The sequence below is a fragment of the Epinephelus lanceolatus genome, chromosome 19, assembly GCF_041903045.1.
Source record: "Epinephelus lanceolatus isolate andai-2023 chromosome 19, ASM4190304v1, whole genome shotgun sequence".
NCBI lineage: Eukaryota > Metazoa > Chordata > Actinopteri > Perciformes > Serranidae > Epinephelus > Epinephelus lanceolatus.
In genome coordinates this window covers 40943371-40964420 of record NC_135752.1, presented here as the reverse complement: position 1 = coordinate 40964420, position 21050 = coordinate 40943371, and the positions used below count along the sequence as shown (strand labels likewise).

Here is a 21050-nt window from a genome sequence, read left to right as displayed (position 1 = left end):
TTTTTGTGAGATGGAGTTATTTAAGAGAAAAAAGTCAATTCTTGAAAATGAGCGATGCACAGGAGAGAAGAAAGTATATTCCCTCTTTGATGGGTATTTGAGTCTCCAGCCATCGCCAAGCCCAAAATCATCCATATATTTCTGTATTACCTTAGCCGATTGTGATTGCTTTGTGTGTACTGAGTTACTAGATCGGTCTAATGAAGCATTTAGGACTGTGTTAAAGTCTCCTCCGTATGACGATGACAACGCTGTTTTGGAGGGAAAACTGGAGGGATTCCTTTGCGCATGTGTCGGCGTCTGTAGCTGCCAGCCTGTGCTCTCCCTAACCCGTGATTTTAAACTGATTTATTTTAGTTTTGGAGTGACTTTTAAGCTATCTGCTTGGACATCAGTTGTTTTTATTTTTGTTTTTATTTATCTCATTTAATCGGACGTTATTTTAATCACTGGATGTCCAAGCATTAGGGGTTTTAACAGCCAGACACGGCCTGCTTGACAGGTGGGAAAACTTCCGCCAGCATAGCCTATATATGGCTACATCTATGCACGCCGATGTGGACCCCCAGCTTGTAAAAGCAGACAAAAAGATTTCTGACCTGAAAGAGGACATTCGCCGGCTCTCTGGTGAGCTAAACATCAAATCCTCCATGCTGACCACCCTCCAGGAGGTGGCTCATGAACAGTCGCTCCAGATCGCCTCACTCACGGAGGCCCTCCAGGACATGGTGCATTGGGATCCCAGTGCTTGGCCTCCACTGTCCTCCAGCTCAACACAGAGTCGCTGGTGGCCTTGGGTGGAGGTGGTCGGGAGGGGTAAAAGAGGCCCTGGCTGTGCTGCCTCACCTCCGGGCCTCAGCCTGTCAAACCGCTACAGCGCCCTGGCATCGGACGGAGATCCAGACACTGGCCCTGCAGACGCTGCCGCTGCGGCTCCTTCCCCGCCGACCGGTGCTGTTCCAGCCGCTCCCCGCTTGGAGGAGTCGGCCTCGGCATCTAACGGTGCTGTGGCTCCCTCTCCGCCGGCCGGTGGTACACCTGCAGCGCCCTGCACGGATGGATCCGCGTCTTCCTTGCTGGCACCTGTGGACCAGAGTGCTACGGCTGCAGGACCCGACCATCGACTCCCATCCCGGACATCGGCTTCCGCGGCGCGTCGGAGGCTCCTAAAGGAGGCTGTACGGAGACGCTCCGGGGGACTTCTCTCCCACAGCCGGGATGGCGCTGCTCCTGCCGGGGCCGGGACCGGGACTGCCGAGTCGCCGCCGCTCCTGCCCCCCGGTCACGCAGCATGGACCGTCCACCTGCCTCATGTGAGTCACCCAATCCCCATCGTGTTCCTCTTCGTCCTCTTTTCCCCCCTTCCACCGTGTTGTTTGGAGACAGCATCATCAGGAATATTCGTTTTTCAACGCCACAACTCACTGCTTTCCTGGAGCCACAGTTCCGGTCATCGTTGACAGTCTTCCAGAACTGCTTCATTCACTCCCTTCCTCCATAAATCGGCTGATTTTCCATTTGGGCTCAAACGACACGGCCCGTCGGCAATCAGAGCAGGCAAAAATGGATTTTGTTGCTCTTTTTAACCTTTAAAAACTGTGGTAAGTCTGTTTTTATCAACACTGTCCCGCGGGGCAGAACGCTTCAGCCGGCTCCTCTCCCTCAATTCATGGGTCCAGGCTGCCTGTAGCACCTATGGTTTCACTTTTATCGACAATTTTAACTTATTTTAGAACCGGTCCTCTTTTTACAGGGCTGACGGGCTTCACCCGAGCAGGCTGGGCAGCCGCATGTTAGCGGCTAACATTCAGCACGCTGTTCAGTGTGCCCCGTGTGACTGACGTACATTGGAAGCACACGCCCCCCCTGCTTTCCTCTTTGGTTCATCCCCAACCCACTCCCACGTCCATATCCATCCCAGTCAGAATTTCAAACAGATTTAACAGAACAACTTCACTATGGATCAATAGCAACCCCAAAAACTTGGTTCCCCTCACACCTACTCCACGCTCACCACATTGTGATGATGAGCGCACATTCGGCACAGACATTAACCTGGCCGTGCTGAACATGCGCTCTCTTTTTAAATAAAACTTTTATCATAAATGACCTGATTTTAGATAACAAGTTGGACAGTATTCTTTTAACAGAGACATGGCTTGGCACTGACACACCAGTTGTTCTCACCGAGGCCTGCCCACCAAATTTTAATTTTTTATTTTCTACTAGGGGGGTAAAAAAGGAGGCGGAACTGCTTCAGTCACCAGAATTTCACTGCACTGTACTGAGGTTTCTTTTAACAGCTACTCATCATTTGAGTATCATGCCTTTGTTTTTGGCAGCCCTCCTATTCTTTGTGTCACAGTTTACAGACCACCCCACCATTCCACCTCTTTTATCACTGATTTTTCAGAACTATTAACAATCATACACACCACCTATAACAGAATTTTAATAACTGGTGATTTTAATTTACATGTTGATAATACCTCGGATCGAATGTCCAGAGAATTTTTAAACCTTTTAACCTGCATGGATTTTAAACAGCACGTCACACAGCCAACTCACAACAGAGGACACACCCTGGACCTGGTCATAACCTATGGCCTGTCCACTGGTGTGTCCTCTGTTGTTGACCTGGCTGTGTCTGACCACTACTGTGTGTATTTTAACATCACCAGTTTTAGCCATCAGGAGGCCCCGGTGAGAACGGTGAGGAAACGCTACCTAACTTCTGAAGTGGCTGCAAATTTTATTGAGATTTTACAGAGCACTCCCGCTGAAATTTTACCTGCACCCTGTGATTTTATTGTGGACAATTTTAACAGTAAATTAAAGTCAACACTTGACTCAGTGGCTCCACTTTTAACCAAAACAATAAAAACAAAACCTACACCCCCGTGGAGAAATGATAATATCAAAAGACTGAAAAGAAAATGCAGGAGTGCAGAGAGGAGGCGGAAAAAAACCAAATTGACAGTTCATTTTGAAATATTACGCAAACAACTCAAAACCTACAATAAAACAGTCAAACAGGCAAGAATATCCCACTTTTCAAAATTCATTTCCGATCATAAAAACAACCCCAAATTTCTTTTCTCCACCTTCGATCTTTTAACCAGCACCAATTTTAATAAACCATCCAACATATCAACAGATGCCCTCTGCGAGGACTTTGCAGACCACTTCAGAAGTAAAATCGATGATATCAGGTCCAGTCTTTTATCCCAACAGAATGTAATTTTTAACACACCTGGATCATTGCTTTTACCTGAGGAAACACTGGAGAGTTTTGTCCTGGTTGATGCAAGGACACTTGGTCGAGTTTTCTCCCAGATAAACCCAACAACCTGCCTTTTAGATCCAATTCCCACATTGCTTTTAAAGACATTTTATGGATTCTTTGAGGAACAGATTTTAAATATAGTAAATTGCTCTCTTCAGACGGGTGTCTTCCCCGCTGCCTTCAAAACAGCAGTGGTGAAGCCCCTTCTGAAGAAGAGTAATTTAGATCCCAACATTTTTAATAATTACCGACCTGTATCCAACTTACCGTTTTTAAGTAAGATTTTAGAAAAACTGGTTTTTAACCAAGTAAATGATTTTTTAAAAGGAAACAATATTTTAGAGAAATATCAATCTGGTTTTAGGATGAACCACAGTACCGAGACAGCCCTTTTAAAGATTTTGAATGATATCAGGTTGAATGTTGATTCACAAAAACTCACAGTATTGGTACTACCGGATCTAAGCGCCGCCTTTGATACAGTAGATCACCACATTTTATTAAACAGACTCAGAAACCTGGTGGGCCTCTCTGGTACTTTTTTTAACTGGTTCAGCTCTTATCTCACAGATCGTTGTTTCTTTGTAAGTATGGATACATGTTCCTCCAGAACGCATGAAATCAGGTGCGGGGTGCCCCAAGGGTCAATTTTAGGTCCAATTCTTTTCAATCTATACATGCTTCCCCTTGGGGATGTCATCAGGAGGCACGGCATCAGCTTCCACAGTTACGCAGATGACACACAGCTGTACATCGCCGTATCTCCTGATGACACAGGGCCAATTGATGCCCTTTTTAACTGTATTTTAGATATCAAGTCATGGATGGCAGTGAATTTCCTGCAGCTCAGCCAGGACAAAACAGAGGTTTTAATTATTGGTCCTGAAGGCCAGAGAGAGAAACTTTTACCAAAACTACAAGATTTTAAACCTTCACAATGTGTAAAGAACCTGGCCGTCATTTTTGACTCTGAGGTTAGTTTTATTCCACACATCAAAAATGTAACAAAGACAGGTTTTTATCATCTTAAGAATATAGCCAGAGTCCGCCCTGTTTCTCTCTCAGGCTAACACGGAGGTGCTGATGTATGCTTTTAGCTCTTGTCGTTTAGATTACTGTAATGCCCTGCTCTCTGGTCTTCCCAAAAAGACCGTCTCTAACCTGCAGTTACTCCAAAACTCAGCCGCACGAGTGCTGACGAGGACCAGAGGGTGGGAGCACATTTCACCAGTTTTACAATTGCTGCATTGGCTCCCCGTGTGTTTCAGGATCAATTTTAAGGTTCTTTTATTAGTTTTTAAATGTCTTAACGGTCTTGGGCCATCTTATTTATCTGACCTGCTTTTATTATATCAACCCTCGCGGATCCTGAGGTCCTCCGGCACCGGCCTTTTAATTGTTCCAAGAGTTAGAACAAAAACCCACGGGGAGGCTGCATTCAGCTATTATGGCCCTCACTTATGGAACAGCCTGCCGGAGAGCATCAGGACTGCAGAGACTGTTGATATTTTTAAGAGGAGACTCACCTTTTTAATTTAGCTTTTAACTGATTTCTTTTACTCTTTTAATTCTTCTATTATATGTTCTTTTTACTTTCTATTGCCTTTAAATGATTTGTTTTAAATCTTTATGCATTTTAGTTTCTAAATCTTCATTTATTTATTTATTTATTATTATTATTAATATTATTTTAATCTTTAACTCTTTAATTTTTCCTAATCTCCACACCACGTGTGGAGATTAGGAAAAATGGTCTGGTCTGTCTGGGTCGGGGTGGTCTCTGTGGCGGCGCTCCCTGTGGCCGTGGGCTGTGGCACCTCTCAGTGTGGATGGCTCCCCATAGGTGGTTCTTTCCTCACCTGGTTCCTCAGTGCCCAGCCATGTTATTGACTATATTGACTGTGTGTGTGTGTGTGTGTGTGTGTGTTTATATGTGGGGGTGGGAGGGGTGGGTTTTCAATATGTATGTATTATTTTTTTTGTTTTTATTCTGTGAAGCACTTTGTGCTGCATTTTTAATGTATGACAAGTGCTATACAAATAGTTTGACTGACTGAATTATAGTTGTCGAGCTGTCTGATAGGTTAGATAGTAGAGAGAAGACTGTGTGAAAGAAGGCTGGATCGTCATTATTAGGGGCATACAGATTAACGATTGTATATAATTTGTTAAAGATTGTTGCCTGAATAATGATGTAGCGGCCTTCTGGGTCTGTTACCGTGCTGTTTAAAGTAAATGGTAGTCTCTTGTGGACCATGATAGACACCTCTTTGTCTGCTGTTATAGCAGGATGAAAAAATTTGATTAAAATTTGGATCTTTAAGAGATTTTTCTTCTGACTTTAGCAAGTGGGTTTCTTGTAGGAGAAAAATATCTGTTTTCAATTTTGTGACAAAGTCCATCACTTTAATTTTTTTCGCCTGTGAGCGGATGCCATGTACATTCCAGGAAACCAAGTTTACGTGTGACATTGACAAAGTGGGGGTTTTATCATACTGTGTGTGGATATGGAGAATAATCTGTGTGTGTTTCTATGTGAGTTTCTATCTGCGTGGATTTTGCATGAGTAGATGTAATTGTTAAGTGTATGTATTACAGTCAACCGATGTGTCATGATAAAGCACCGTAGAGTTATGGAGCAGAGCGTTAGAATATATACAAGCATGTTCAACAACCAGAAGCACCTGAGCCTTGAAGTATTCACAAACCTGAAAAACAAAGGGGTTACATGGAGTGTATTTGTGTGTGAGGTGAGGGAGGGGGATTGAGTGAGAGGGATAAGAACAACAGTCTTGAAGGAGTTCCCAGAGGTGTTTAGCACTTGTTGGCCCCTTTGCCTTCACTCTGCGGTCCAGCTCACCCCAAACCATCTGGATTGGGTTCAGGTCCGGTGACTGTGGAGGCCAGGTCATCTGCCGCAGCACTCCATCACTCTCCTTCTTGGTCAAATAGCCCTTACACAGCCTGGAGGTGTGTTTGGGGTCATTGTCCTGTTGAAAAATAAATGATCGTCCAACTAAACGCAAACCGGATGGGATGGCATGTCGCTGCAGGATGCTGTGGTAGCCATGCTGGTTCAGTGTGCCTTCAATTTTGAATAAATCCCCAACAGTGTCACCAGCAAAACACCCCCACACCATCACACCTCCTCCTCCATGCTTCACAGTGGGAACCAGGCATGTGGAATCCATCCGTTCACCTTTTCTGCGTCTCACAAAGACACGGCGGTTGGAACCAAAGATCTCAAATTTGGACTCATCAGACCAAAGCACAGATTTCCACCGGTCTAATGTCCATTCCTTGTGTTTCTTGGCCCAAACAAATCTCTTCTGCTTGTTGCCTCTCCTTAGCAGTGGTTTCCTAGCAGCTATTTGACCATGAAGGCCTGATTGGCGCAGTCTCCTCTTAACAGTTGTTCTAGAGATGGGTCTGCTGCTAGAACTCTGTGTGGCATTCATCTGGTCTCTGATCTGAGCTGCTGTTAACTTGCCATTTCTGAGGCTGGTGACTCGGATGAACTTATCCTCAGAAGCAGAGGTGACTCTTGGTCTTCCTTTCCTGGGTCGGTCCTCATGTGTGCCAGTTTTGTTGTAGCGCTTGATGGTTTTTGCGACTCCACTTGGGGACACATTTAAAGTTTTTGCAATTTTCCCGACTGACTGACCTTCATTTCTTAAAGTAATGATGGCCACTGGTTTTTCTTTAGTTAGCTGATTGGTTCTTGCCATAATATGAATTTTAACAGTTGTCCAATAGGGCTGTCGGCTGTGTATTAACCTGACTTCTGCACAACACAACTGATGGTCCCAACCCCATTGATAAAGCAAGAAATTCCACTAATTAACCCTGATAAGGCACACCTGTGAAGTGGAAACCATTTCAGGTGACTACCTCTTGAAGCTCATGGAGAGAATGCCAAGAGTGTGCAAAGCAGTAATCAGAGCAAAGGGTGGCTATTTTGAAGAAACTAGAATATAAAACATGTTTTCAGTTATTTCACCTTTTTTTGTTAAGTACGTAACTCCACATGTGTTCATTCATAGTTTTGATGCCTTCAGTGAGAATCTACAATGTAAATAGTCATGAAAATAAAGAAAACGCATTGAATGAGAAGGTGTGTCCAAACTTTTGGCCTGTACTGTATATATATATATATTTATTTATTTTTTCAAGAATAGTGCAGCCCCAGTATATATATATATACATGCATACACACATCTTTTGGTCTTTTTTTTATTTTTATTCCTTTTATGATACAATTAAGCTATGGTTCTACTTTGTTTTGTGGTTTTAGGGGCACTTATCTCACTTAGAAGAGCCATGGGGTGGTGGCTGAGTGCCGGAACAGCTGCCCATCTATGTATAATTTGTCGACCACAAGAGAGGTCCTATTTCCCTTCTGCCTGTGCTCTTTTAAAATGGGATATAACACTTTACGCCTCTCGTTGATTTCCCTGGGGAACTGATCGTTCATACCGAACGAAGTGCCTTTTAGCTCTCGTCCTTTACTCTTAGCGAGCATTTTCTGCTGATAATGTTCGAATTTGGCGATGATCGGACGAGGACGCTGGCCTCCTCGGGGTCCAAGCCTGTGGACGTGGTGAAAGGTGATGTTGTTGACAGTCTCCGTCGGGATCTTGAGGGCCGTCACCATGAACTTTTTTACCTGGACTTCTGGGTTGTCTGGTGTGCTCTCCGGGATGCCAGAAATGATTAAATTGTCTCTCATGCTTCTGGACTGCACGTCAAGGACAGTTTCCTTCAGGAGTTTATTCTGAATTTTTGCCTTGATATCATACTGTTAGCATAGCATTGTAATGCTTCCCAGTTAGAACAGACTTCACGTTAATGCGCCATGAAATAGCGTTTGGTATTGTGGCTCAACTGAGTTAATATGCTTAAAGGAGATGGACGCTGTGGAGAGAGAGAGGTCGGAGTGGTTTTCCCGCTCTTCCCGGTGGACGGACCCTGCTGTTTTCTTCCTGTGATTCTATGAGGCCGTTTACTAACTGCTTAACTGTGAATGCCATTGCCCCGGTGACTGCTGTCACTCTATTTCCCCTGCTATCCCCTACTAACAACTCGTTTTGGATTCGTGAGTACCAGTGTTGTGTGTAACGCGTTACTTTGTAGTAATGCGTTACAGTAACGTAACTACTTTTATTGGGTAAAAAGTAGTGTAACGCGTTACTACTGAAAATATGGTAACGGAATGTAGTTGCTTTGTCAGTTGGGCACAACGTTACTTTTCCCGGGGACCCTCACAACTGGGAAGCACTGGGGAGTACGAGTTTCCTAGGTGCACTGGAACACACCATCATTCCACACTGACGCTGGTAGCAGTAGCATGCAGAGAGTAGTTGGTCATGGCAAGCGCGGCGGAGCAACCACAACAACCAACGGTAACTTTTGAGGGATGGAGGTATTCCCATTATTTCAAACTGACTGAAAATAAGGGGAAGAATGTGAGTGTGAGGTGTACACTGTGCCCTGGCCATAAACTTTTGTCCACTGCCGTAAACTCAACAGCCAACCTCACTAAGCATTTAAAAGCAAAACATGCTAACGTGAGGTTTGTAGCTCAAGATCCCTGGGGAAATGATGACACGTCGAGTCCAAACCCACATAAGCAACAAAAATTTCATTTTCACCAGGTATCTAAACAAGAGTTGGACAAACTGGTCGCTTCGTTCATTGTCGAAGAAATGCTGCCCATCAATACGGTTGAATCTCCCACTTTCAGACAGATACTTAGCAAGATACCGGTAACAGGAGACAAGCGCCCACCATGGCCAGATTGTAGAACTTTCACGGGCTATCTGGATGAATGTTATCAGAAAATGGAGAGGGAATTAAAGAAAACGTTCGAGGGTTTGCAGTATGTGTCAACCACTGCGGATATATGGAGTAGCCATAACAGAAGCTTTTTGGGAATAACTGTGCACTGGATCAATCCACACAACTTGAAATGTGAGAAGGCTGCCATCGCATGCAAACGAATAAAGGGCAGGCATACATATGATGTTGTTGGCTTTGAAATGGAACATATTCACTCAGTGTTTGGCCTTTCAGGCAGGATCACCGCCACTGTTACAGACAACAGGTCTAATTTTGTTAAAGCTTTTAAGACGTATGTACCCTCTCCCTCTGAGCCTGACGAGGAGGAACACGCAGCCACGCCCCCTGAACGTGACGAGGAGGAGAATGAAGAGCAAGATGTAGTTTTCACAGATGTGGGAGAGTTGCTCGGGACCACAGAAGGACAGTTTTCTCTCCCCCCACATTTCAGGTGTGCTTCGCATACACTCAATTTGATCTCATGCAATGACATTGACAAATGGCTGTCATCCAGTGACTCAAAATGTGTGTATAGGAGTGCAACGGCAAAGTGTGCTGCTCTTTGGACAAAGGCAAGCCGTTCCACCTTGGTCTCTGAGATTGTTGATGAAGTCTGTGGGAAAAAAATGATTGTGCCAACATCAACAAGGTGGAATTCCTTCCATGATGCCTTGTCTCGTATCAGTGACATCCTGGCCCAAGATTTGAATGCACTTTGTTCTAGACTGGACATCTGAGCCCTGACAGAGTGTGAACATCTATTCCCAAAGGAATACTGCAGTGTTTTGAAACCCCTGACAATAGCACTGGATATATTGCAAGGAGACAGCTACTATGGTGCTCTTCTACCAACCCTGGAGACCCTGATGTCCAGGACACTGGCACTCCAAAATGGACTGTCGAGGATGACAGCTGACCTACCTGGTGTGATTGTACAGGTAAGACAGTTTATATAATACATAAATGTGTAGGCTATGGCATAAATATAAATGTGTATAGGCATATTTCTTTTTATTCTTTATTCTCTATGTTGTTATTGTCACTGTGTGTAATGCTGCTGCTGCACTGTAATTTCCCAGCTTGGGGTCTGTCTGTCTGTCTGTCTGTCTGTCTGTCCATGTATATTGGACATTTCTTCATAAATATTCTAAATTTTGATAAATGCATTACTTGTATTTTTATTAGTTGCTGATTTTAATGTGTTATTGCTCTTAGTGTTTTGTTATTTTGTTTCTGGTTTCTGTAGGACTTTGATATTATTTTAGGAAAATTGCTTTACAAATAAAATGTATTATTATTATTATGCCTCCATTGATAGATTGAGTCGTGTGTCTGAAAATTATGTCTTCTATATCATCTTGTCCTAGGCTATCAAGACGCGATTCGCACCGGTGTTGGAGAGCAGGGAAGCTTTATTGGCTGCCTTGACGTTGCCAAAATTCAAAGCTCGATGGATAGGGGGAGCGGAACGGAAAGAAGAGGCGCATGTGCTGCTCATTGCTGAGTGTCGCACTCACACTCTCCCCCACGCTGAGAAGAAAAACCAAGAGCACAGCAGCGTCAATGAGAAGGACTTTTTCTCTTTTGATGAGGAGGAGGAAGACGCAATGTTCTTCAGCGCAGACTCGGAGGTACTTGAATACAAGAGATCAGGCTCAGAGTTAGAAGTCCTCAACAGTTTCCCCCGAGTGAAAGCTGTGTTCCTGAAATACAACACTGCCACACCATCCAGTGCACTGGTGGAAAGGCTGTTCAGCCTGGGAGGTCTTGTGCTTACCCCCAGAAGAAACAGACTTTCAGATAAACATTTTGAAAGACTGCTCCTGATGAGGTACAATCACACATTTTGTGCTGAATAGGTTACCTGCCACCGCCGCCACCACCCATGCCACACCACCCCACGTAGCTCAAGCCTATGCCTAATATCCTCTTTTCTATCTGCCATCATACTGTGAAGAAGGGCCAGCATATTCAGTGAACATAGCCTGTTAATTCTGAGGCTAGTCATGCTTTAAGTTGTGCTTGATTTTATTTTGGCTAAAATGTCTTTGCCTCCAAGCTGTATCATGCCATTTTATTTTATTTATACAAGCCATCAACATCAAGCCATTTTGAAGTTATTCTTTTTCTGTTAGATTTAGATGAGGCACGTTTTGTTTGGTTTCAAGTGTTCTGTTTATTGCTTTTTCAAAATAAAGAGCACAAAAGAAATACCTGTTATGTCCTCCATAGTAGAACTTTAAGTAGGCCTATACTGTACATATTTAGGAAATGAGATGGGGTTCTACCCAAAGTCAAGCACCATAAAAGTAATGTAAAAGTAATGAGTAACGTAAAAAGTTTTCTTTTCTTTTCATAGAGGGTAACTAAGTAAAGTAAGGGATTACTTTTTTTAAGAAGTAACGAGTAACAAGCAAACACTACTTTTTAAAAGTAACTTCCCCAACACTGGTAAGTACTAACGTAACTGAACTAACTGAACTTGTGTGCACGTGCTTTTTGTTTATGCTCATTTGGAGTGAAGCGGCCATAAAACTTTTGAGGCCTCACCGCACCCCAGCTTCAAATCAGGCCTGCAACGGGGTTAAATGTCCTACTTTCTGGTGTCTGGTTAAGGAATGAATGTGTGTGTGTGGGCTCACAGGTATAAATTGAGTAATTTTGATTATTTAAATGTGATGGAAACAGTGTTTTGGTAATATCAATAGTACTTAAAAGGTAACTTTTTGTTTAAAAGGTATTTTTGTTTAACTTAAAGGTATAAAAGGCATTTTGAAAGTAAAAGGAAAAGGTTTAAAAACTAAAGAGACCTGATATTTCATTTTGTAAACCTTTATTTATAACTTTTTGAGCATTTATATTTTATTTCATAAGAAATGGTCACCAAATTTTATTTTATTTTATTTTGTAGATTAATACCTGTAAAAGGATTATTGCATTTAAAGTACATGTTACGGCTGCAGCCGTATATTGTAACATTTATTGCATGTATATTGTTTTTTATGTGAGAGTAAGACCTCTTCTTTTTCTGAGGATCTGTGCCAGGTGCCGCTCCCGTCTCCTTTTCTCAGTGGTGGGTTCTGGCTGGTCGTGGCTGCTGCCGATTGGCTGTCGCGGGGGCTTGGCCTTTTTAAACCCCGGCAATCTGTCAAAATTCGAGGGTCGTTTTGACAGCAGTGTTCCTCCTCGTCCCGACGCCAAACCTGCCTGTGCCTTCGTAAACTGATTATTGTGTTTTCTGACTGGAGAGCGGTGAGTTTTAGCTGAACGGTTAGATTGTTGTTTGTGTCCTGCCGCTACGAGCGGTGAGCCGTTTGTCTGCAGCCGACCCGTTGCAGCGCTAAACAGCATTTTTCTTTGTCAATTGCACGTCACTTGTAAATATTGGTATATAGCACTAAGCAGTAGGGGTGAGCTGCCATTTATGTTGAACTGTTTTCTCCTGTTTTTGTTTAGTTTAGGAAGTTAGGTTTAGTGATTGTATTTTTGTTTCTTTTCTTTCACATAGGGTTTAGTTAGTACTTTGGGAAAGATAGTTTGTTTTATTTGTTGTTTTGGCCTGTGCTCACCCTGAAGAAAAGCTTCCTTATTTATAAAACTGTGTTTCTATTTGTGTGATGGTGAATAAACTCACCTTTTTTGTCGTGCATTACCTTGTGTCAGCCCATTTTTATGTTACACTTCCTGATCCCTAGACGGGTGCGTAACAGTACAGTTGTAATTTTGTTAAGAGGTAGTTTCTAAATCATAATTGTGGGAAAACTCAGAATAGGTAAATTAAAGATATTCTCAAGGGTCATATTACGCGTAACAGTTCAACAACGAACTCAGGCCCTGTCCCATTGTACTACCCACTCAAGATAGAACTTGCACTCCACCCCCATTTTGTAGCGAAAACGCCTAAAATGACATACCCAAATTAAAATGACTGTAGCGTCTGAACCGCTCTGACTACATGCATGCATGAGGTCTTGGCAGAAACCAAACTCTCTGAAGTTTCTTGTGAAAGTGTCAGAAACACTCTAGGTGATACAGAAACAGAGTAATGGGCCTCTGAAGTCAGTAAAAAGTTAAAGATTTTGCCTAAAATAACATATAAAATGTATTTCAGGATGAATAACTGTCTGTGGCTTCATCTGAACAGGTAAATGACACTGTGGGGCTGTAGGCACACTATCAATAAACACTTGTTGAAGAAAATTTGAAGAAGACTGCTCAAAGTATGACCATTCTACAGTGTTTTGTCCATGAAAAGATCCAGGCGGAGCTCCAACTGACAAGTCGGTCACTCTGCTTCAAAACAGTACTATCAGTGATCAAACAACACTCAGCCAGCTTCAAACATTGTACCTTATTGAAATCAGGTGTGATTATGATAGCTGATGTTGTTTATGACACAGAAACACCATAAAATATCACCAAATAAAGCCATATGAAACGTGAAAGTTATGATCCCACTTTCTAGACGGTGTATCTCAGCCAAAAATAGTGGTAGGAGTGAGACTCTTACCTTTTTTAAAACAGCTACGTGTCCACTGACAGCTCCACATAAGATCGCGAGTAATCCTTTAACTTTTCCCGTCGAAAAACGGCATGACATGACTTGTCACCACTCATCATGATTTTGGACTTTGTGTGTTTAGGCTGCTCTGGTGTGAAATACATAATAAATAAAAGAAAAACGATGTTATTTTTGAAAAGTCGAGAGCTTCCTGAATCCGGTGATACCAAACATCACATCGTTTGATGACATAGTGCGCCTGTGACATCCCATTTAACAGAGGAGGGGGGGAACGCGGATGCTGGTGTCTGAGAGGAGTTAAAGAGGTTAACATAGCTACATGGGACTTGGGTTACACAAGCTTCAAAATTGTATTTATCATCTGAATTTGGTGACAAGAGTTTCATACTGTGAAAGACAAGACTTTATTTAAAATGAAACAAAAGCCCAAAATGATCAAAAATGGAGACGTCATGAATAAATGTAACAAATTCTCATTATTATTAATATTGCTGGTTCTAGTATTATGGTGTACTGCAGTTCTACATGTGGTTTGTGTCAGTGGTGTTGCCTCAGCAGAAGCTGTTGGTGATGAAGTGATGTTGGAATTGTTGTGAGTCCAGTTTGAATCAGTGAATTGTTGTTTGATGACATCTTTTTATTTAGTGTCTGGTGTCTTTTATCTCTCTCTATTTTATCTTCTATTATCTCTCCAGACTCTGTCAGGCTGGTGGATGGGACCAGTCTGTGCTCAGGCAGACTGGAGGTGAAGTCTAACCAGAGGTGGTCCTCAGTGTGTGAAGCTGACTTTGACCAGCAGGATGCAGAGGTGGTCTGTAGGGAGCTTGGCTGTGGGGCTCCTTCAGTCCTCCAGGGGGCGCTCTATGGAGAAGTGGAGGCTCCAATGTGGACCAAAGAGTTCCAGTGTGGAGGCCATGAGTCTGCTCTCCTGGACTGTAGAAGCTCAGGCTCAGATAGAAACACCTGCTCACCTGGCAAAGCTGTTGGACTCACCTGCTCAGGTAGAAGAGGAGCTGCAGCTTTGATTTGGTTCATTTCTCTTCTAATGAAACTCACTTTGTTCTTTTACTGATGACTCTCTGGTTTCTGTTCAGAGCCTGTCAGGTTGGTGGGAGGAGACAGTCACTGTGCAGGAACACTGGAGGTCAAACAGGGAGACTGGAGACCAGTGACTGGCTATTACTTTGACTGGACCCTGAAGACAGCAGGTGTTGTCTGCAGAGATCTGGACTGTGGCTCTGCTGTTTCTGTAGGAGAGAGAAAGGAGTCCTCAGACAGACCTGTGTGGAGGATCAGGTCTGACTGTGTTCACTCTGGATCTGCTCTGAGGGAGTGTGCAACATCATCTTCCTCTTTCTCCATCCTGAATCTCACCTGCTCAGGTAAGTCCATCAGTGACATCATCAGTGACATCATCTATGACAGCAATCTTTCCAGTATGTTCCTTCCTCTGTCACAGTGACAGTCAGTGGTTTCCATTGGACTTAAATGTAAATGACTTCCTAAAGAGAAGTGAGCGTCTGTCTGTTTGTCTCCCTTATTAGAGACATGCTGTTTCAGCCAATGGGTCCACACCATTACCACACGAGTGTACACCTGCGGTGCACCAGATGAATGTAGTCTGCACACCATCAGACAGTTATCATAGCCAGTAGATACACCGGACTGACTGCTGAAGTTCAGCAGAGAGAGCGGCGTTTAAATCACCACGACCACATGACTCATACAAACACAAACAAGTGAAGGGAAATGAATAAGACTTACATAAAATCAAATTGTCAACATTACTGTCTATGCAGGCAACTATTTGTCAGCTCAGGAAGCCACCCTGACTTTTGACCTGTAGACCAACAGTGTTGCTTATTTTGTCAGTTGACAGTTACGTGGTTGCTGCCGCTGGCTGACAGACTCCACTCCATTTACACAGCTTTCATTTGTGTTTGTATGAGTCATGTGGTCGTGTTGACGTGAACGCTTAAATTTAGCAGTGGATGTGGCGTATCTACTGGCTACGATAACTGTCAAAAGGAGTGCAGACTCCACCTATTTGGAACACTGCAGGTGTACCACGATGTACTATTGGTGCTGACCGAGTATTTACTGACCTGCTGCTTCAGCAATCATCTCTCTGTATTTACTGACCTGCTGCTTCAGCCAATCATCTCTCTGTATTTACTGACCTGCTGCTTCAGCCAATCATCTCTCTGTATTTACAGACCTGCTGCTTCAGCCAATCATCTCTCTGTATTTACAGACCTGCTGCTTCAGCCAATCATCTCTCTGTATTTACAGACCTGCTGCTTCAGCAATCATCTCTCTGTATTTACAGACCTGCTGCTTCAGCAATCATCTCTCTGTATTTACAGACCTGCTGCTTCAGCCAATCATCTCTCTGTATTTACAGACCTGCTGCTTCAGCAATCATCTCTCTGTATTTACAGACCTGCTGCTTCAGCCCAACATCTCTCTGTATTTACAGACCTGCTGCTTCAGCAATCATCTCTCTGTATTTACAGACCTGCTGCTTCAGCCAATCATCTCTCTGTATTTACAGACCTGCTGCTTCAGCAATCATCTCTCTGTATTTACTGACCTGCTGCTTCAGCAATCATCTCTCTGTATTTACAGACCTGCTGCTTCAGCAATCATCTCTCTGTATTTACAGACCTGCTGCTTCAGCCAATCATCTCTCTGTATTTACAGACCTGCTGCTTCAGCCAATCATCTCTGTGTCCTCCTCCATGGACGGGGTCTCCGAAGCCCAGCAGCAGGGGTTTCAGGTGCTCAGAGGTTCCAACTTCACCATCAGCTGCTCCATCCAGCCACAGTACCCAGGAGGCTCCTTCCAGCTCACCTTCACCTCCTCCAACTCAGCACACAACTACACCCAACCAGCTGTCAATCACTCTGCCTACTTCCTGTTTCCTGAAGCAGAGCCCGCCCACCAAGGAAGCTACAGCTGTGTTTATCACCTCTATGTTTTCTCTCATAACTTCTCCTCTGAGAGCCGTCTGCTCTCCGTCACTGTCTCAGGTAAGCTGACTGTTTACATGCAGGTTTGGAAAAGATGATTGGTCCACACTGACTGAAAATGATCAGCTGACCACATGTTGTTTCTGGAATGACACTGTGACGACTGTCATTGTGTCACACATGTCATATAGTAACCAAACTTATACAAAGTGTTTCAATGGCAACAGCAACAATTTACTGTAGGACTGAGCATGTTTGGTTACCAGTATAACTCTGGTTCTCTGACAACTCAGTGAGGTGTTACTATGAGACTGATGTGACCAATCACAAAAGCTCCACTGCCACCACATTATACTCTGTCAACACACCCCTTCAACCCAAACTCACCATTTCAAGTGTAGTTCTGACAGAGGAAAGAAGGGTGGTGTGTTCAGGTACCTCATTCAGTGCTCAGAGAACCCAAACGTGCAGGAGGACAGAGACCACGAACCCTCCCCATAGGGGGTGAACGATGGCGTGTGATCACATCTGTTGAAGTGATTCAGCCTGTTGGCCCGGTCCAGGTCCCCCCCTGTTGTCTGGCTACCAGTCTGCTTGTAGCCAGTGATGCTCCTGATGCCACTCCACACATCCTTCATGTTGTTCTGTTGGAGTTTATGTTCCAGCTTCCTCTTGTAGCTGTCTTCATCCTGCTGAATCCTCTCCTCAAGTTCCCTCTGAACCTGTTTCACCTCCTCTCTGTCCCCCTCTCTGAAGGCCCTCTTCTTCTTGTCAGGAGGACATTGATGTCTCTGGTGTCCCAGAGTCTGTTGCTGGAGAAACAGTGTACAGTTTCTGTTTAAACATTATCCACGAAGCCCTTCTGAGCCTCAGGATGTAGAGCCTGTCATCCAGTAATAAGGAGTTCGGTGATTCGATCCCCTGGTCCTCCAGGCTGCATGTCCAAGTGTCCTTGAAAAAGATACTGAATTGGCTCATGTTTAACTGAGTATCGGGTGGCCCCTTGTATCAATGTGTGTGAATGGGTGAATGTGAGATGTAGTGTAAAAGTGCCTTGAGTGCTCAGAAGACTAGAAAGGTGCCAAACCAGTGCAAGTCTGTTTGCAAGTACAGTTTGTGTCCTGAGAGATCGTCAATGTCCTCTAAACAAACTGTCATGAGTTACAGAGCACATCACAGTCCTGCAGAACCTCATTGGTCTCCTGTGTCTCCATCTCCATCTCATCACAGTCTTAGGAGTCACAGGCTGCTGTAGGACTAGAGGCTTATACAGGGGTAGAAGGTGGATCAGGTTCTGGTCTGATCTTCCAGTGGGGAGGGAGGGCTACCATTGGCAGACAGCAGGGGGGAATGAGTGTGAGCACACAAAGACAAAATGGCTGACAACAGAAAAAGCTGGCTGAAACTAAAATGGCCACCAAGAGGTCAGTCAGGACAAAGACACAATAGAACAAAGGAAACTTGTGAATGTTCACTGAGTTCTCTCTCTGAGTGTAGCTCTGTTGAAAGCCAAAGTAGACGATACGTTTGTGTTCTAAGTTGTATAAAAGGTGCCGGGTTAATAAAACAGATGTTGAGTTTTATGCAAGACTTTGTCTGTGTGAAGCATCAGGAAACTAACATCACCTTAGCTTTGGCAAAGCCAACTGACTACAACCTGAGTACAAAGAGATCGCAACAATAAAACTCACAGAAAAACATCAAATTAATACATGTTACACAGACACTGACAAAAGTCAACAGTCTTGCTCAGCCTGTGCTTTTGTACTAATACTCTGCCCAGTTGTTACGTTACCAGTCCATGAATGGAGGGAAGAGTTGCTTTGTTGTGCAGCGTGTTAGCCAAGGATCATCTGTTGTGGATGAGTAAAGCTAAAAGAATTGTGGTTCCTGATGCAGTCCTTGCTGTGCAGTGTTCCAGTGGTGTAGAGGAAGCTGTTCTCTCTGTGTGTCCTTACAGAGTTAGCAGTTCAGCGCTAACAAGGCTTTGTTCTTCTTTGCTTGGAAAGTTAGCTTGTAAACTTTGTGTCTGCTGAAGGCGCTAACTTGTCTGGTGTCTTCTACCATTTAGAAGACTTCAGTGTGGCTGGTCTGGAGGGTTTGTTGGCCTGGTGACATCACAGGGTTGCATGTCACAGTGACCAATGGTAACTGAAAACTGGGTCCATGGGTGGAACTTCACACCGAGGTGTGAAACGTGAAGTATCCTGAGTAACTGAGTTCAAATGGCTGATCAAAGGAGGCCACAGCAGCCCTTTTCTAAGAGGGCTGAACTTACAGGACGAGTCTTTACCTGTTCAGTTTAGAGTTACACAAATGAACAAAAATCATCTGTGGAGTCCAGTGATCCCAACAGACGTGCTGGAGCTTCTGTGACTGGTCACAGCAGAGGGTGATTCCCATAGTGAGACACTGAGCGAGGGTCAAAAGAGAACCAGACACTGAAGCTGTTTGTGGTTTGTTCTAGTTTACACCTGAGTACTGACTGTTTAATGTCACAGATACAGCTAGAGGCTTCACTGTATCGGCCTACTGTCTGGTAGGGAAACACCCACATGTCAGCCCACATAGAAAAGTCTCACTAAAGTCACTTCAGGTTTATTTCTACAGATTATTTGACGGGTTCAACGTGACGTGACAATTGTCCATGTGTTTCAGCACCAGATCCAACACCTTTCATCATCAGAGCCGTCGTCCTGCCGTTGATTCTGCTGTTGGAGAATATGGTCCTTTACTTCTACTGTAAGGTACTGACACGTGTCTGTTGTTTAGACCTGTGACTGACATGAAGCACTCAGTCTGTGTTTATTGAAGTGAAGAGAGGAGTGATGCAGGAAGTTGCATGTGTGTGCTGTCATGTGTCTCCAGGCCAGCAGGGGGCAGAAGGTGGCCAGACAGGAGAACATTGAGCTGGATTATTATAACCTGGGTGTTGCTGCAGCTGAAGGAGGGCCGACTGAAGAGGAAGGAGCTCAAGGAGCAGAGTAGCACCTCCAAGGAGCTCACCTCACATCCACATGGGTTTTTATACGCATGTTCCCTTTAAACCAGAAGGATGGAGTTATGATATTACGTTATATACTATATTTTTCTTACTGTCAACATGAAAAGACCAAATCAACAAGGTGTTAGTCTCTTCATACTGTCTGACTTCCTGTCAGCTCCGAGCCCATTGGTTCCTATTGAAGACGTCAATCTTTAAAAACACAAATATAAAGTTTCATCTGAAAACTAGACTTGAAAGCAGGTATACTGGAGTCGGAGCAGCCGGCGCCGTTCAGAACCAAAGATACACCAACACAGGTCCATCAGGAACAATGTTGGTCAGATAATGTTTTATATTAAATAAAATAAACACCTCAGAAAGTTCAATCAATATTAGAGAACATGTCGTTGTCACCGGAGCAGCTCCAGACTTTATACCCTGTGACATCACAAGATTGATTTTGGATTTAGCAGAAAGCTGTACATGTTTAGTAATGTTTCTGTTTATCTGCCATAGACCACAGGAGTGACATGTATGAATTCTGAAAATGGGTGTGGTTCCCCTTTAATCTTGTGATGATGATTTTGTTTATTTCATAACATTGTTGCTTAATTGTGTAACGAAGGAATTTACTTATTGATGTGCTGGATGTGACGACCTGTAGCTCACCTGGTAGAGTGTTCGCCCCATATAGACTGAGCCCTCTGCAGCGACACAGGTTTGATTCCAACCTCCCACATTTCCTGTCTGTCTTCAGCTGTGCCGTCATTAAAGGCAAAAAATAATAATTAACAAAATAATATCAGTAATATTTGATGATTTTGCTTCTTTCATAAGAATTTTCTTCATTTTTATAAGAATTTTGCTGAAATCATAAAAATGTTTCTAATTTTTGATGAAAAAAATTTGCTATTGTAATTAAAAAAAATTAAAAATTAGAATATATTAAAAAAAAAAAGCCTAATTGTGTAATGTAGAAATTTACTTAGTGGTGTACGGTACCATCATTAAACAAAAAAAATTTAAAAAATGATAAAATATCATTAATATTTGACGATTTTGCTTCTTTCGCAAGAATTTTTTTCATTTTTATAAGAGTTTTGCCTAAATCTTAAAAATGTTTCTTATTTTTGATGAAAGAATTTGCTATTGTAATTATTGTAATTAAAAAACATTGAAAAAATTTAAATATTAAAAAAAAAAAAGCTTATGTAATGTACAAATTTACTTAGTGGTGTGTGGTACCATCATTAAAGGCAAAAAAAAGAAAACCACCAAAAGACAAACAAAACAAAATAAAAATAATGAATGATTTTGCTGCTTTTATAAGAATTTTGCTTTTTTTAGTATTTGTATTTTAGTATTTTATGGTTTTAATCAAGGTTTTGCTCAGTTTAGTGATGACGGATTTTGTGTATTTCATGAAAATGTTGCTTAATTTTTAA

The 21050-nt window shown here is 43.1% G+C and overlaps 1 protein-coding gene and 1 long non-coding RNA gene across 2 annotated transcripts in view; one reads left to right on the top strand and one right to left on the bottom strand.

Annotated features, from left to right (window-relative positions):
- LOC117269852 (scavenger receptor cysteine-rich type 1 protein M130-like) overlaps nt 1–21050 on the top strand; it is a 103424-nt gene that overhangs the window by 19569 nt on the left and 62805 nt on the right. The window contains exons 3-4 of the mRNA XM_078161873.1: nt 14342–14647; nt 14741–15028. Of these exons, the coding sequence (XP_078017999.1) occupies nt 14342–14647; nt 14741–15028 (594 nt within the window). The remainder of the gene's footprint in view (nt 1–14341; nt 14648–14740; nt 15029–21050) is intronic.
- LOC144458721 (uncharacterized) overlaps nt 1–21050 on the bottom strand; it is a 93508-nt gene that overhangs the window by 53314 nt on the left and 19144 nt on the right. The window lies entirely within an intron of this gene.